Source organism: Falco biarmicus, chromosome 6 (assembly GCF_023638135.1).
Source record: "Falco biarmicus isolate bFalBia1 chromosome 6, bFalBia1.pri, whole genome shotgun sequence".
Lineage (NCBI taxonomy): Eukaryota > Metazoa > Chordata > Aves > Falconiformes > Falconidae > Falco > Falco biarmicus.
The window spans coordinates 88,844,446-88,861,338 of NC_079293.1; the positions used below are offsets into that span (position 1 = coordinate 88,844,446).

Sequence of the window (16,893 nt, forward strand, 5' to 3'; positions counted from 1 at the left end):
TGCAGCACACCGGCTCTCTTGTGTTTATGCATAAGAAAACCAAAAGTTAAACAGGCTGTGCTTCAGCAGGGAATGGTAATTATAAACAAAAGAGTTCAGTTTGCTCCCAAGAACCAGGAGGAGTTTCTATTTCTTGGCTTCTAGCACCTATTTTTGAAGAGCATAAACAAAACATGAGAACACGGCTATTAAAATCACACGGCTTTACTTAGAAGTGAGTTGCACGGCACACTATGGATTACTCAGTTAAAAAAAACAGTGTGTTCCAGACGTTCTGCTAACACATGGAACAGGCCACTTCAATAAAAAAAAATAAAAAAAAAAAAGGAAAGCTACTCTGAAAAACAAACCCCCCCCCAAAAAAAAAAAGGCCAGCTGTACTGTCCTTGCTCTGGGAACATCCCGATGGAGCCAGCACTAGTAGCTTGGGCATCCCAGCAGCCAAAGAACGGCGGTACTGCTCGCCTTTCTCAAGCCACGGTTCAAAAGAACAACAAACCACGGTGCACTCAGCCCAGGCTGGCTGACGCTGAACACACAGTGGTCGTACGGGTTTTTGGCATCTCTGCAAGAGGAGGGAGAGGTGCTTCTGTGCTGGCTGCAATTCTCAGCCGTCCCGAGGCTGGCTGGCACAGCCCAGGTCTGATCGAGGCGGCACCTGAAATCAAACGGATTAAGTGAGGTTGCTGCTGCGCTTTGGCTGCCGGCCAGCAAAGGAAGAAACCCCCCCGCCACGCTTAAACCACCTCCACATGTGCTCGATAAGCTATAGCACGTAGCTATGTATATTTAGCAATTAAAAAACCCCCAATAACCTACTTTTAAGATACTGTTGTTCTCCTCTTAAAGCGCTGAGAAGAGCATTTCCCCTTCGCAACCCCCAATGCGAAGGCGTGCGGTGGAGGGGGCGGCGGGGAAATCAACAGGCTGAGCTGATGGGGGCAGGAGGGGACTGGGATGGGGCCGCGGGTATCCTGCCGTTCCTAAATCCCTGCGCTTCCTGCTCGGGAGCCGTAAAGAGCCTTCCTGCCTCTCCGGACCCAGCGCCTTCCCCAACACCCGTGACCGTGATTTTACAGTGATTTTACAGTGATTCCCATCACGGCACGCTGCCCTCCACCACCACGCACTGCTGCTGCCCCCTCCAGCCCTTCACCTCCCACTCCTGCCGTGCCCTCCCGAAACTTCTGTCTCTGCAGTTTTATTTGAAGGAAAATGGTCGAGAAATGAGCAAACACGTTCCCTAGCCTCCCTCTTAACCCTGAATTCACTTGCTTCCCTTTCCCACCATTACGTGGCAAACAGAACGTTTCTGAGAAAATAAAAAGCCAAAAAACTACCCCTTCCTCGTGCTCCTTCTGCTGTCCCGAGTGATTTGGGTGCAGCAGCTGCCTTGCTGCCGTCGTCCCCCCCCCGCGACTGACGGGGACCTGCCTGCCGGCCCCCTCCCAGGAGCTGCCATCGCTCTCCTCACGCTCTTGGGTTTCATCAGCTGGTTCACCGACACACTGCGCTGCCCCTGACACATTTAAGGGTGATGGGGCATCCATTTTGAGGTTGCCCTTGCTTTCTTTTCCATGGAGGCTTTCCAAACACCAGATTAAAATAATGGTAAAGCCTGATGTATAGCATTTGCTTAATTTGTTTATCTTCCTATGCTTCCCTCCCTTTCCCCCTGTCGTGGAAAGGCTGGTTTGCCCCCACCACTTACGCACGGAGCAGCCGTCTGCTGCACCCCCTTGTCCCCCAGCCCGTCCTCGCCCTGCACGGGACCCACGGCAGCTAGGACGGACTCGTACAAGCGCTCCGCGTGGGTTTCTAGCTCTTCTGACTGTTTCGCAATCAATCCCAGCGTGTCTTTCAGAGCTGGAAAACAAAAACGCATGAGCGGAGGTGGTAGTAACGAGACAATTCAATGTCCGTGAGAGCAGTAAGAGTCCCACTGCCCTGGGCAGACCTTTGAAGGAAATCAAGTGTTAGAAATCAGTAAGCTGATCTTCGCCCCATCGCCAAGTGGCGCCGCAGGGTTTGGAGGGGGTGAGAAGCCACCTAGGAGGCTCCAGGTTAAGAGTGAGGGTACAGAAATAGGGGCTCCTAAAGGAAACCGCTGGGACTGCGTAAGAAAGCCGACCTGCGAGGCAGCACTCGCCCACTAAAGCTGCTCTGGTGACCGCAGGCACAGCCTGCCCTTCAGCAATCCCCTGTGCAGGATGCACCAAGTCACCCGAGCGGCTGCTCCGTGTGCCGTGCCACCAGCCAGGCGGGGCTGTCCCCCCAGACTGGCTCCTGACACCTGCCTGGGATGCACCGAGCGCAAACAAGGGGCAAAAATCACCCCGCTGCTGCCCTGGACGAGAGCAGCTCCTTCCAGCTGCAGGCCGACAGCGTCCCACAGCCCAGTGGCAGCTGGCCACGCTGCGGTTAAGGTAAAAACCTGAGGGACCCATAGAAGGCAGAACACGTCCATCACCAGGATGGGCGGCACGGCACAAGCGTGGTGCAGCTGAAGCCGCTCCGGAGTTATTGCTTCAAACCTCCAGGTCCCCGGGCAGCAACGCGGGTGTGAACCCCTTTACACTCCCAGACAGCTGCTGGATGGCAGACTCTGCCCACCGCCTCCCCACCCTCCCACACGTGGGGCCAGGGATTTCGGGGGGCAGATGCGCCACCGGCTGTGTCTGCAACCAGCCCCGCTCAAGCGTTCCTTCTCACCTGGCGAATTCGATGCCATGCAGCTGAGGAGAGCTTCTCCCCTCTCCAGCACGCTCTCTGTCAGGCTCTGGTGGTCGGCCACATCTTTCCTGAACTCCTGGGAAGGAAAGGAGAAGAGGAGCGCTGCTTAGGAGGGTTTTTGGAAGAGACGCACCTGCGGCAGGTTGCCTGGGGAGCAGTTTCCCCCAGGCAGGTTCCCGGTGCTCCCGAATTCAGCTTTGCACACCCGGTGCACCCGCCAGGATTGTGCCGGGGTGCCCTGCTGTGCACTGCTCACTGCCCCAGCGGGGAGAAAAGCCGGCGGTGGGACCTACCAAGTAGCGATGCAGCGATGCCTTCACGCTCTCCGCATCTGGCGAGGGTGGTACCCAGCTGTCGGTGATGTCCGCCACATTGTACAGCCAATGAATGAGCTCTTCCAGCTGACAGCAAAACATCTACTTAAAAGTATAACAAAAGGGGTTACTGATCGATTTCTGCAACGAAGACAAGGCAGGGCCAGGAATAGGTGACGGGTTCTGGAAAGCACCTGCTCCCGGCCCCTCTCCTGCACACCCACCCCCACACAAACATCCCTAAGCTTGGGAAACCAAGAGTTAACAGAAAAAGAAAAAAAGGCAAAAAACGACTTAAGCCCCTAAACACCCCCCAGACCCACTGAGGGTCACCATGAAATGGCTGCTGCGGGGAGGTGTTGGGCGCCAGCAGCAGCCAGGCTGAAGGAAGGGCTTTGCCTCCACCACCTGCCAGCCGAAGAGACACCCCTCTCCTCCTGGAGCCGGGCAGTTAATTAGCAGCTGCTTTTCCCCAAGGGTTTGTCTCATTCAATTAAGCGCTTTCATTTATTTTTAAAGCGTCTTGGTAACGGATTATTTTTCTAAGATGCTGCACGAAACCCAGGGGCCTCCGCTCTCACCAAGCCCAGGCTCCAGCCCTGCGCCTGCTCCTCAGTCAGGGCTTTGCTCTAAAGCTGAGCTGCTTCTCCCGGGCACCGCGATTTGGGGCGAGAGATACACTCCGATGCTGACAGTAGATAAGACCCTTTTAAATCAGCAGCATTATTCCCACGCAAGGGGGGGGGATGAGCTGCGCTGGTGTTTGCAGCTCTGTGCACGGTAAGAATCGCTCCCTTGCAAACAGCGCAGCATTACTTCCAAATCCAGCCCAGGGCTGGGGCGGGGAAGAAGGCAGAGGCGAAGGCAGGGAGCACAGCACCAGTGGCAGGATGGCCATGAGGCATCACTTGGCCAGAAAGTAAAAATCCACAAAATAACCAGGACATTCTTCAGAGAAGCCCCACCCATTCTACCCAGCCTTACTACCCCCGAAGCAGGACCCAGCCTGGGGAAGACAAGCGAGCCCGGGCTGAAGGGCAAGTCCAGCCCCACCACGTCACCCAGTCGGAGCTACGGGGCAGGCAGCAAACCCTGGGTTTCACACTTGTCCGGCCCCAGCTGCAGCTCCTGCCTCTTCCCCGGGGCAGCAGGGTGGGTGCGCTGGGGGAAGCCAAATGCCACGTTTCCACCGAGCCCCAGCCCTGCGACGCTGAGCCCAGGAAAAGCAAGATGGGCTCTTGCTCCATCAGAAAAAATTATCTGCACAGGTGAGCCCCCCTGTGTAAACTGCTACCGGCTGCCAGGCACCAAACATCATGCAGGAGGGGAAGCCTTAACTAAGCGTGCCATAAATACAGGCACATTTTAGGTGAGGTCTTCCCGTAATAAACATTCTTTCTGGTCTCAGCCTACCTTCACGCACTGGGCAAGGGACTCGCTCTGCTGGCTCTTCTTGGGATGCCCCTTGACCCGCGGTTCATCTAGGTACGGCCCATCCAGCGCATCCCTGAGGCCGGTTGACAGGTGAAGCCCCGGCAGAGGACCCCTATGGATCCAGCCACACGATTCAGTGTTTTCCCAGCTGGGCTTTTGAGAGCTGCAGGGGTGCCACAGCCCAGCATAACCCTCAATATTCCCTCTTTCGTCCTTGCCACCCGCCTCTCTGAAAGGAGCCAACTTGGGCGAAAGGGGCTGCCTGCCATCGCTGTGACGCGGAAGGTTACGGCGGTCGTGCCCCGGCGTCCTTATACTTAAGGAAAGATTGGACAAAAACTGAGCCAGCCTTTCCAGCTCCCGCAGTCTCGGAGGCAGGGAGAGAAATTCTTCATCGCCCTCCCACTCCTTCCTCAGGGGGAGCACTCCTGTTGTAGGTAAAAACCTGCTAGTGCTTTTCGCCTGCCCTTTGTAGTTCGGGAAGGGACTCCCTGCGGCACGCCAGCTTCTCCCGTCTGCAGCAGGGCGGGCAGACGAGCCTGGTCCAGCTGACTCTGCCATGACATCCTCAGCAAAACCCCTGGCAGGGTGAGAGGAAGCACTCTTTGCGAAGGATGCTTCTGCAGCAGGTAGAGGTTCGTAGCACAATCCAGCTCCCGAGCGGCCTCTTTTTCCAGGCCCCAGGGCGGAGCACCTCTCTGCAGAGGCCAGGAGCCCCCAGCATCCATCTTCTCCACTTCCCCCAGCCCGCCCACCTCGGCTGTAGATGCTGGCGGATCTCGACGTGCCCTCAGGGGAAACAGAAAAGCTGTCCAAACCTATTCCTGAGTCATGGGAAAAAGGCTCTGGCATCTTTCCCAGCTTGTACCTTGGCTTCAGTGGATAAGCATAATCCAGCAAGTCCTCGTACTCTTTATTGGGGTTCCAGTGGGGCGAGCGGCGGTCCGGAGACGGGGGTAAGGAATCCGGTATGGCACATGCCCAGTAATCGGCTTGGTAGGGTGACACCTCCCTGATGCGCAGAAGGCTGAAGGGCCTGGGCACCCGCGGTGCTCTGCCCGCTGCCGCAACCCCCCGCCAGCACAGGTCCCGGGCGGCCGCGGGAGAAGGCGGGTCCGTGCCGGCCAGCCAGCGGCGGGGTGGCCCTTCGGAGGGGCCGTTTCCTTCTGAAGACAGAGTGGAGAAGCTCGACGCGGAGCGGCTGCGCAGGGCGCTCTCAGGGCTGGGGGGGGTCTGGGGCCGCAGGAGCTCCGGGGTGGAGGAAAATGGGGACTGAGCTCCCGGCCTTCGGCTCTGCCGGCTGGCAAGGGCGTCGTGGCAGCTGCCGGCGAGGATGCTCTCCTCGGCAGAGCTGCGCCGGCGGGGAGGGCCAGGCGCTGGCTCCCAACGGCTCGGAGCCTTCACCTGCTCAAGGACAGCGGGAAAAAAGAAAGGGAGAGCGTGACGCATGAAAGGAAGCACAGCATCCAGGCCAAAGGCTCCTTCGTACTGGGACGTGGAGAGAAACGCGCCAGCCCCAGCCCCAGCGTGAGGAGAGGCTGGAAGGGGAACCCTGCTCTGCCTGCGGGGCGGCACGCGCTGCCCGGAGCCCAGCACGGGGCTTGGGTTCAGGGAAAGGCATCCTGAGGGCCTGGGAAGCTGCTCGAGTCACTTGGTGGCAAGAGGCACTTATTTCAGCAGCCCCGTCCCGAGTGACTTCCCAGCTCCGCGGTGGCAATACGGGAACGGAGACCGGCCGTTGGGCTCCAGCGCCACAGCCCTGCCCCACGGCACGGCCTAGCCCGGGGGTGGGCGCTCCGGCCTCTGCCAGGACAGCCCAGGCACACATCCCCACCTCACCTGCCCCCCTGGCGATGCTGCAACACCTGCACGTACAGCCCTCTCACCTGCTGCTCTTCTGAGGAGAGGCACTGGTGACTACCACGATGAGGCACATCCCCGCCATCAGCACCTCCGCACACCAACGTCCCTGCCTCCGAGAGGCTTGCTCTCGCTCTGGGAAATCGGGATGCGGATGCTGAAGACACTTCTTGGCAGTAGCTTGAGCCTCCCTGGGTAACACCAGCGCCCAAGTGACTGCGTCTGCTCATTGCCACCTTCTCCGTCCCTTGCGAGCAGGGCTTGGCTTCTTCTGTCCCTAAAAGCCAGCACAGGCTGTCCGTCTCCCCCTCCGCGCAGTCCCACCTGCCATCACCCTCGGCCTTCCCGCTCAGGGAGGCTTCAGAAAGCGATTTTCCCATATCCACGGCCATCGGGGCAGAACTTCTTCCACAAGATGATGACAAGCCTCGGGCTCTCTGAAATACACAGGGCACAGTAGTGGCAACTCGCCAGCCCCCCTCGCCTCCACACCAAGTAAAGAAACGGGGTATGTCTAATAACAAGGAGATTAAGCATGTTCTGGGCCAGATCCCACAAACCATAAAGCTGCATCTCGGTGCGTCAAGTGGGACAAGAGGAAAGAGCAAACTTCCTCATCCCAGCAGCATTTGCTGGTTCTGAGGACATGACACACAGGGAAAATCTAATTAAAGCTCCGACCAGACTGAGACCAAACCTGTGCTTTACACCTTGCCGGCATGGTGCAACCGTCTCCTGAATTAATGCCCAGTCTCAGTTTGTGCACCATGAGGCTACTGGGCCCAAATGAGCCATCATTAACTGGGACATAAAGCACCTATTAGCGTGGCTGAGCCCTGAGGGCCGCTGGGGTGGAGACTTGAGAGTTTTTAAGAGACAAACTCAAAACCCTGCAATGGAAGCCACCCAGAAGTGAGAATCACATATAAAAAAAAAAAAAAAAATCAGAGGGGGAGGTAGGAGGTTGTAAACCCCAAACTCGGCGCTTAGCTCTGCAGTTTCCACCTTAATTAATGAAATTAACTCTTTGAGCAAGTATTTCCATTAATTAATTTCACAACCAATGACACATTTTCAAGCGTGCTGTACAGCCAAGCTCACTGCATCTTGCTGCAAAACCTTCTAATATGAGATACTGTTCTCGAAGCCTGAGCCCCAGGTGCTCCACACATGGAGATGCTCCACCACCCTGGTCCTGCTGCCCACGCTGGACTCGAGTGAGGAGCTGCACAGGACAATCGATGAGCCAAATCAAGGAGAGCCAATACAGCAGACAGAGGACCTTATTTTGTGAACACCAGGCAGAGTCAAGCACCTCTGCCTGCGTTCGCCAAGCCGGCAGGGCTCAGAAATACTCTCAACATAAATGACATCTCGTGGGCTCCCCACAGAGCATCACAAATGGTGCTGCCAACCCTCAGCCACAGGTGGGCATCCTCGGAGCCCCAGCGATACCAAAGCCTCTTCCAGCAACTCCAGCCTGAAACAGAGCGGAGAACATCGGCAGAGCGGCTCTGCCAGTACTCACCCAGCTAGCGCCGGGCTAGCGCTGGGGAGGCCAGCCAAGGGAGCAGCAACAGCAAATGCAAAAAGAAATTTAAAAAAAAAAAAGAAAAAAGGAGGAAAGAAAGTATTCCCAAACAATACTTGGAAGTGGGAAACAAGTTGATACTCACACCCTCCGTCAGCTCTTTTGTGGTGATCTGGTTTTATGACCCACCCCTCCGGAGAGTGGCATTTTCCCACGGCAGAGCCCGTGCAGGCGAACAAAGCGCGGTGGGCGCTGCCGGGTCTCCAGGGGAGCCCCAAGGGCCAGCACAAGCCATGGCAGGAACCGCAGCTGCCTCCCCCTCCCCGGGGGCTGGCAGCCCCGGCCTCTGCTGAGCAGCTATATTCAGCGCGGCGGCAGCTGCCGAGGGGGCGAGTGAAGCCTGAGCCCCCCAGCCCTCCGGCCAGCCCCGTCCCTCTGCCCACACCTGGGACTCACCCACCCGACCGCTTGAGTCGCTCCCAAATACAACCCCCCACACATCATGTTATCCTAAACCAGATGGCATTGCTTTTTCCTCCAAAAAAAGTTTCTATATCCAAACAAAAAGGCATGGTAATTGCAATAAAGGTAATTGATAAACCTTTCCCTGCTGAATTCCTTACGTATTATACAACATATCATTTAAATGTATGTAAGCATGTAAATTTTGTTTAACAGAAGGCAGATTTCTGATGCTAACAGAGTATCCCAAAGCACTCACAGTCCTTGCATTTCCTGGGCCCTTTCTTCACAAACCTGTCACATCGATTTTTAAGGTCTCCTGACCCCCAGCAGGCAGCCCCCCGTCACCTGCCGGCCTTCACCGACTCCCATCTGGCCCTTCTGAATTAGTTCTGCGTGGACAGTTGGACAAGCAAGTATTAGCAAATCAAATAGCCAAATCCAACTTACAGGTGCTTTAAATGCCCAGAAAATCCTGAGATATATCTATTTACCGGCTCTGAAAGCCAGGGCCTCAACTCGCAGGTCGGATTCCTCCTCTTCCAACAAAAACCTTAAAAGCAAAAAGCCAGCGGGGTGACGTATCGCAAGGTACCACGTATTAAATTCCAGGATCCATTTCAGACTCCAAAAGTCTGCTTCACATTCACCATTTTGGGTACTTTGCTCCACGATGAGCAACCAGCAGAGGGACATCACTAATTATCGTCACATGAACGGGTGTCCCAGTAGCTCTGCTCCCCGCCCCCTGCATCTACCGGCAGCGCTGGACATGCAAAAACCATCCCATCGATACAGATCTTAACAGAGGGGAGGGCACCAGGCACGCATAGCTTAGGGCATAAATGTCCCATCCCAACAATCGGTTCTTGTTGGGGAGTGATTTTAAAAAATATGTAAAAGAAAGAAAAGCTTAACAAGGCAGACTCTATAGAGTTTTAAACGGAACGTGCAGTAATTAACTGTCGACCTCGGCACCTCCTTACTCTCAAGGGGATGCCGTATTGCATTCAAAGTGATGCTGAATATCAGTACCCCCATCAGATTTAGTGGCTTGAGTCACGTGTCGGTCAGCCCAGTAAAAACAACTATAAAAACCACATGTAAGCTTGGCCTTAAATCTAAAAAAGTGTGTTAAGCAACATTTTACAAAATAATTACAGGTCACAACCCATCTGTTATTTTTGTAACTGTGTGCAGGAGCGCAGCAGTTGAACTGTTCTGAACTTTCAAGACTTATCTGTTGATCTTAGGGACGCAGCATGCAGTCATATACATTTCTATGATGATATCAGGCTTCAAAAAATGTACTGATTCACATGTTCATTAAGTCTCCAGAAGCTAATTGGAAGCTAAAGAGAAACCAGGAAACCTGCCAATACACACAAGTGGGAGTAAATCTGCTTCTTTCAGAATCTGTAAGAATATGCAAAGGGACTCTGGAGACTTCACTGCCTTTTTAAAGGTCTCTTAATTCAGGCAGCTAACTGCAATTAATTTCAGGGGGGGCTGGACACTAACTGCACCTGGCTGCACAGTGGATGGGGAAGTCACACCCCCCCCCCCCCCCCGTAGGCAGAACCACCAGGTAAAAAGTGCTATTTCAGGACAAAGCGACAATGCTAACGCCACTAAGCACCAGCTCCCAGCGCCAGCAGCCAGACAACAAGGTTTCTCACCATTTTCCAAGAAAACCAGAAAAAAGCAGAGGTCAGGTTGCCAGCAGCGGTGACGCAGCAGGACCAGCCCTCACGGTGGGCAGGAGCAAGGCCTGATCCTCGGACCGGACTGGCAGGGCGCTGGGGAGGGAGGGATGCACCACCCCAGCTTCAGGCACATGGAGAACTCCCACCGGCCTTAAAACCACGGGAAAACCGCCCCAAATCCCGGCTGCACCCGGGCCTGCCATCGCCTCACCAGTGACGGCGGCACAGAAACCCTACCCGCCACTGGGGCTGAAGGTAACAGGTGAAGGGGGACAGTTTCATCCACCCGGAGAGGGGCCGGTCCCGCGGAAACTCTCGGGAAAAGCGATCCCTGAGCTTTGTCAGCCTGTCCCAAGCCAACTGCCGGCCCAGCAGCCTGTCCCCACCAGTGACACCCACCGCCTGGGCACCCTGCGGCCTGTCCCCACCAGTGACACCCACTGCCTGGGCACCCCGCGGCCCGCAGGGGTGGCGGGGCTGCTCCCGCCCCCACCGTCCCGGCTCGGTTTTGCTGAGGGGGGCGGTTGTTGTTTTGGGGACCCCCCCCTTCCCCGCCCGCGCCTCTCAGGCCGGCGGGGGTCGGAGTTCTGGGAGTGTTTTGCTTCGTTCCTGGCACGCTTTCTGCCCAAAAAGCCTTTCCGCAGCTGAAAAACCCGGCTGGTTAACCCATATAAAATAAAATAAATATTAAAAATAACATACAATTAGTTTTTTTAAAAAGGGAAACAAGCCGGGGGGGGCACCGCACCCTGCGGCTGCCCTGAGCTGCGGGGGGCACGGCTACAGCGCGCCGCGGGTAACGGGACGGGCTCCAAAGGGAAAGAAAGTCGCTCGCTGTCCCGCTGCCCCCTCCCGGCCCGGCCGCCCCCCGCAGCCCCCGATGGCCCCCGGCCCGGCCCAGCCCAGCCCAGCCCAGCCGGCCCGGCCCGGCCCGGCCCACGCCCGCCCGCCCACCCCCCCCCAGCAGCCCCCAGCCCCCCGCAGCCCCCCGCAGCCCCCGGCCCCGCCGCGCCCAGGCCGGGCCCTCACCTACCGAGCGGCGGCCGCGCCGCCCCGCCCCCGCCCCGCGTCTCAGCCAATGGCAACGGGGCTTGCGACGTCAATAAGAGCGCCCTTGCGCCTCGGCAGCCAATGGGAGCGTGCCGCTGGGCCTCGCCGCGCGGCGTGGACGGCTCCGGGGCTGGGCGGGGAGAGGCTGCTCTGGCCCCGCCCCCGGCCCGCCCCCGGCCCCGGCTTGGCCTCAGCGCCGCTCGGCCCGGCCCCGCTCCCGGCCCCGCTCCCGGCCCCGCTCGCGATCCCGGCCCGCAAAGTAGCCGCCTGCCGGTGGGTCCTGGGAGCGCCCCCCGGGCGCGGCGGGCGCTGCCGTTGCCGGAGCAGGGCCCCCCCCAGCGCTCTGGTGGGGCCTGGGGCGGCCCGAGGGTGCGTTACCCCACACACCGCCGTGCCGGGCCAGGCCGCACCTTACCGTGCGGTTCCTGGGGTGGGAAACCACCGGGAAAAGGACGGTGCCTGTAACGGAGAAGGGATTTTAAGGCCCCTCCAGCCGCAGGAGGGCCGGGGGCACGGGCTGGATGCCCAGTGCGGGGTCTGGGTCGGGGCCAGGCCAGCAGCGTGCCCAGGGGCTGGCTGCCGGCTGCCCGCCGTGCCCTCCGGCCGTGCCCTCCGGCCATGCCCGCTGCTCTGGCTGTGCCCTCCGGCCGTGCCCTCCAGCCCCTCCGGCCGTGCCTGCCATGCCCTCCAGCCGTGCCCTCTGGCCTTGCCCTCCAGCTGCTTTCGGGGCAGATTCTCCTGCCGTGCCCTGAGGCAGGTGGCTCTGGGCTTTGTACCTGGCCAGGCGCTTCTTCGGTGGACGGGGTAGCCGTATCGATGTGTGCCCTTGTCCCGTGAAACATCCACGCCTTTCTCCTTGCTTCTGTCCATAGGCTGATTCTGGTTTTTATCTGCTCCTGGACTTTATTTCTCCCATGATTTCCTAGAGGTCAGTCACTTGATAAAGCACTCGATGAAGGACATCACTGTCAGCTTTAGGCCGTGAAGGACCAAAGAGACACCTCGGATTTGCTCAGTAGTCTGGCGGCAGCTGAGGGGAACAACACGGGTATCCCAAGCCCCTGGCTAGTGCTTCGGTCCGCTGGCCACGTAGCCCTGCAGCGTGCTCCAGCTCTGCCACCCTGTGCGTCATGGTCCAGATTCCCAGCTGCCATCATCTGGGTTTGTTCTGCTGACCTCGATGGAACCAGGTCATCCTGCACGCATCCATGCTGGATGATTTGCTTTTTTTTCTCCAAGAGAAACAGTGGGAATATTTTTTTCAGGCCTGCTGCAAAAAAGCAGAGCTGTAATGCCCCAGTATAACGCGGTACAGCACTGTCAGAACTCAGCCAAGACAAAACCCGCATCAGCTCTGTTCCTGCGTAATATTTCTATATTCGGGGTATCCTTGACGAATGTTACAGCAGGTCTTCTGGAGGGCTGCACATCCCCTGCCTTGGATGCACGCTTTTGAGAGCCGGCTTTTTGTTGGAATTCACACAGGCAAAGCTCTTGTGAAATAAAAGTCCTTTAAAATGTTGTTTATTGCTCATTCTCCGGGCAGCCGGTTGCCTGCCAGTAGAGGCCGAGCTGATTTCAGGCCAGTCAAAAGGCTGAAGCAAACACTGACGGGTCATGATTCATATCCAGGCTCGGCTGTTTTTAGCTGATTTAAATTTCTTGCCAGCTGCCAGGCATTGTTCTCGGAGCTGAATAGCGCTGGGCTGCGGCCTCAGCCCCGGCAGGAAAGGTTCGCGTCCTGTTCCGCCTCCGATCAAACAAGTGCCAGGATGTCTGCAAGAACAGCCAGAGCACCACAGAATCTTTCCCCTCTCCTTAGGCTCATGCTGAGAGGGTGTCTATATTTTTTGTCTATATTGTCTATATTCTATATACAAAGAATATATTTGTATATTTGTATATATTCTATATACAAAGGGGGGGAATAAACTGGTGGTCTAAAGGAGTGATTATTTTAAAAATTCAGGGAAACTATACCAATTTTCTTCCGCTAAGATCTGGCCCTCTGTTAGGAACTTTGCTGAAGAGAAACTAGCTTATTTGATCTATAATACAGGGTCAAACCCAGCCAAATTCACTCAAGGCTGGCAAAGACTAACATGGATATTTTCTTGCTGATTTGAGACCTCGGGATTCTTTGATACTGGTGTTTTTCAGCAAGAAAGTTCTCCAGCAAAGACAAATGATTTCACCGCATCTGTGGATGCAATAATTCAGCAGTAATCTCCTTATCTATGAGGTGAAGTAGAGCTTGCTTATGATAGTCAGATTTGAAAGCGGTACATTTCTAGTATATGAGAAGACGGGATAGGAAGACTCCATTTTCTTCAAAAACTTCTGCCTTCTTGGTGGGAATATCCATGTTTCTGTGCAGAGCTGTATCTGTTGGGAGCAGCAGCTGTATGTAATCCAGGGTTTTAATAAGCCCGTAACTGATGATGTGCTGTAATTCAGAGTTTTCAGCACATCTATTTGTAATTTTTTTCTACCTTGAATGCTCTCACACTACAAGCCAGTTAACGCTCTGCGATGAAACCCGAGGCCTGGATGTGTACCATATGCTCTTGCAAGAGCGTTTGCACCATCTTCAGCGTCAAATTTCAGTCTCACAGCACAAACGTTTGGGATGGATAAGATGTCGGCAAATGCAGGGCTTGGACCTGACCTATTTGTTCCCAGAGCATTGCTAGCAATATTCACAGAGTACTGCAGTGACAGGGAAAACCGCGTGTAATCATTTTGCCATCTTTTGGCCAGCACTACAGCATTATCTATGGGGAGGATTTGCCTGCATTTGGGAAATTATTCCATTTTTGATGCAGTGCCTCAGACAGCCAGAGAGGTAATATTACATGTAAGCCGTTAGCACACCTGCCCATCTTCCAGTGCTACCGTCGAGGTGGGAAGGAGCTGCCACAAGCCTTCCTTGCTTCTGTTGGCTACCTCAAAGCGATTGGCATTATTCCTCTCCCATGCTAAAGCTGCTCAGACACTGATTTATAACAATACGTATGTTGTAACCCGACAGTGCTGCATTCCTTGCTCCTTAAGGATGGGTGGGCTGGCACGCTCTCTCACTGTGGTTCTGAGCAAGAGCTATCTTCGTACAAACTGCTCAGGACTGTTCGCTGCGCACTCGCTCTGCCTAACTCCTCTCTGAAAGGTGCTTGCAGGGAGAGGTCCTTCTCTTCTTGAGGCTAACAACCCTTTTCTTTTCTCTGGAGGTCAGGATTTCCACGTCTTGGACCGTTCCCCTTGTTCTTCTCTTGCTTCTCACTCTTTGGGCCACCTTTCTTTGAAGCTCAGCACCTAAACCGGGTCCAAAACTCCAGCATGGGCTGGGCTGTGATTAGGCAAAACCAGTATGGTAGTCCAGGCTGCATTCCTGCTTACACACCCTGGTATAGTATCTGCGCACAGCACAGGGCATTGACTCATGCTTCTGACTGCCCATAACGTCCTGCTCCTGCTCCTTAATTGACTGTTTCCCGCCAGTATTAGTGCAGTGTAATTACTCTCATCTAGATTAATTCTTTGCAGCCTCTGTTTCCCAGACCCCTGTCTCAAATTTTCCTGTGTTGCTATGAACTTCAGCCCTGTGCTTTCCCATGCTCCCAGACCTTCTCCTCCAGGTAGGACCTGCAGATTTTAGCTATTCCAACATCTGTGTCATTAATCCACTAATGGTCCCAGATGTACCGTCAGCCCCTGAGGAGTCCACTCGTTCAGCTGAACAGTTGCTCTAGACAGGTCTAAATCAGCAGGTGCAAACTCAGCCATGTTGCTTTAGCTTCTTTATAAAAAGTCATGAGAAGACTCATTGAAAACCTGCAAACTTCCCCTCTTTAGGTCATCACAGCTACTACTACACCATTACTAAATATTTCCTAAAAGAGGGAGCTACTTCTTTTTCTTTCTGATTTTGGAGAAGCACTTTAAAAGAGTGTTGAGGAATACTGCACTGAAACTGTCTGGAATTAACTGCTTAGCATTAGTAGCTAAATTTGCTGAAGGCTTAGGCCACAAGCTGTGAACTTTCACCCAGATATGTAGAACTTTTACTAATTCCGCGAAAGAGGGCCTCGAGAGCCGCTTCGAGCTGGAAGCTAAGAAAACAAGGAGGGCTGCTACGCTCATCAGCAGAAGCTGTGACCTCAGAGGTAGAAAAGCGGCTCGCCCCAAGGCAGCGAGGGGACCCGGTGAGCAACAGGAAGACCCCAGACCCTGATATTACTACCGGTCAGAGCTGTCACAGGAGGGGTGAGGAGTTTAGATTGTAAAGGTGTAATTGCCCAGGAATTTCTTTGTTCGGGGTCCCTCTGCGGAGGCAGCCAGCTTGAGCTGTTTGTTTCTACTGCGGTTCCACTCAAATAAATTCCCTTATCGGACTTGGAGCCTGAGATCCTGCTATGGGATGCCCCGGGTGGGGAAGCTGCTTTAACGTACGCACACCCAAGGCAGCTGACACATGAAACCTGCAAGGCAGGATTGATGAAGAACAGAGGGAAGACTAGAGCGGCGTCTGTTCTGGTGTCAGCGCTGCAGCACGAGCAGTGCCCCCGGTGCCAGCGGCCGGGCAGCCCCGCTCACCGCCGGTGCGCAGCCGGAGCGGCAGGGAAGGGCAGCGAGCAGCACTTCTCCGTTCTGCCACACGATGTACCCAGCACACCGCCAGAGCGGCACCCAGCCGCAGGGCAGCAGTCCCGGGTTTCCATACACCCCCCCCAAAAACATCTCCTTACCTCTACCCACCCCCCTAAAGCAGCCACAGCCGCAGGTCAGGGCCAGGAGCCCTGGTGCGGGGGGGGGGGGGGGGGGGGGGGGGGGGATGGGAGGGAGCTGGTGCTGTCCAGACACTTCGCCTTTCCTCTTGCTGGGAGAAGGTGACACTTGCTGTGAAATAAATAGGAGCCAGATGGTCAAGAGGTGGTGGCAGCTTTTGATCAATGTGAATTATAATGGACAAAGAATATTTGGAATTAATTTTACTTCTGAAATGTGAGATTTTGCTACTGCTTTGAGTGGGGAATAGGAGGGACTGTTTCATTCCAGTTGCAGGGATGTCTTGGCCCTTTGTCATTTGTATGTTGTCCTGAGAGGAACTGAGAGGCTCTTCAAAACCAGAGCTGGGATCTGCAGGAACGAGTCGTCAGTGCAGAGACTTGGAAAAGAAATGTTGGGATTGGTATGAATGAAAATCCATTTACATAAGCATCAGAAGAAACAGCAGAGCAGAGGAGTTAAAGACGGCTGTATTCGTAACAAGTGACACCATTGCCAGCAAAAAATGTGAGACTATGTTGGTTTTGTCAAGCCCAGAAGGTGTGCACACCAGTAAGACCATAGCACGCCCACCTCATTTGTGAAAGACCCTCCTCCCTGATAGCAGGAGGGTGGCAGCACATCACATCTCCCACTCCTTCTCCTGGCAGCCTAGCAGGAAGAGAGACTGCAGCGAAGGATGACCACAAAACAACCATCAGTTCCTAAGGATTGTTAAAGAAGTGTCCCCAGACTGGGAGGTTTAGTGACGCTTTGACAGCCGTCATCCCTTGTGTACGTTGCATGCAGGTGATGGGGGCCAGACCGCTTGAATAACCACGCCTCGCTTGTGAGTGTGAGTGAATGAAATCTGTAAGAGAATGAGTGCAGGTGTAAAGCCAGCTTAAAATGTAAATAAAAACCATATTCCCCCTCTGTAAGGCCTCACGCTAGGTTTGGCCACACTGGTTTCCTACCTCAGCAAGAATGGTACTGCTAAAAGGACAAAGCCTGGTGCCTTCAGGATGCTCAGCAGGTC

At 55.2% G+C, this 16,893-nt stretch overlaps 1 protein-coding gene across 7 annotated transcripts; it reads right to left on the reverse strand.

Annotated features, from left to right (window-relative positions):
* Positions 1–188: 188 nt before the first annotated feature.
* On the reverse strand, positions 189–11,102 carry CEP68 (centrosomal protein 68). 7 transcript variants are annotated; one of them, XM_056344063.1, is made up of 7 exons: positions 11,074–11,102; positions 6,368–6,778; positions 4,461–5,885; positions 3,027–3,149; positions 2,713–2,809; positions 1,712–1,866; positions 189–658 (listed from the first exon to the last, which is right to left on the reverse strand). In XM_056344063.1, the coding sequence occupies exons 2-7, from the start codon at positions 6,731–6,733 to the stop codon at positions 608–610; spliced, it is 2,217 nt and encodes a 738-aa protein (XP_056200038.1). In that variant the 5' UTR covers positions 6,734–6,778; positions 11,074–11,102; the 3' UTR covers positions 189–607. The 7 variants fall into 7 exon arrangements, with proteins under 7 accessions (XP_056200038.1, XP_056200039.1, XP_056200036.1 ...); XM_056344064.1 differs by having other exon boundaries at positions 11,070–11,101; XM_056344061.1 differs by lacking the exon at positions 11,074–11,102 and adding an exon at positions 10,278–10,900.
* Positions 11,103–16,893: the final 5,791 nt, after the last annotated feature.

Bases quoted from the DNA above. Each gene is read 5' to 3' on its own strand.
- CEP68 (XM_056344060.1), bottom strand. From the start codon at position 6,904: ATGGTTTGTGGGATCTGGCCCAGAACATGCTTAATCTCCTTGTTATTA. The intron at 1,867-2,712 runs GTGAGAAGGAAC...TTTGTTTTCCAG, and splicing joins CATGGCATCGAATTCGCCAG to CTCTGAAAGACACGCTGGGA. The intron at 659-1,711 runs GTAAGTGGTGGG...GTTTGATTTCAG, and splicing joins AGCAGACGGCTGCTCCGTGC to GTGCCGCCTCGATCAGACCT.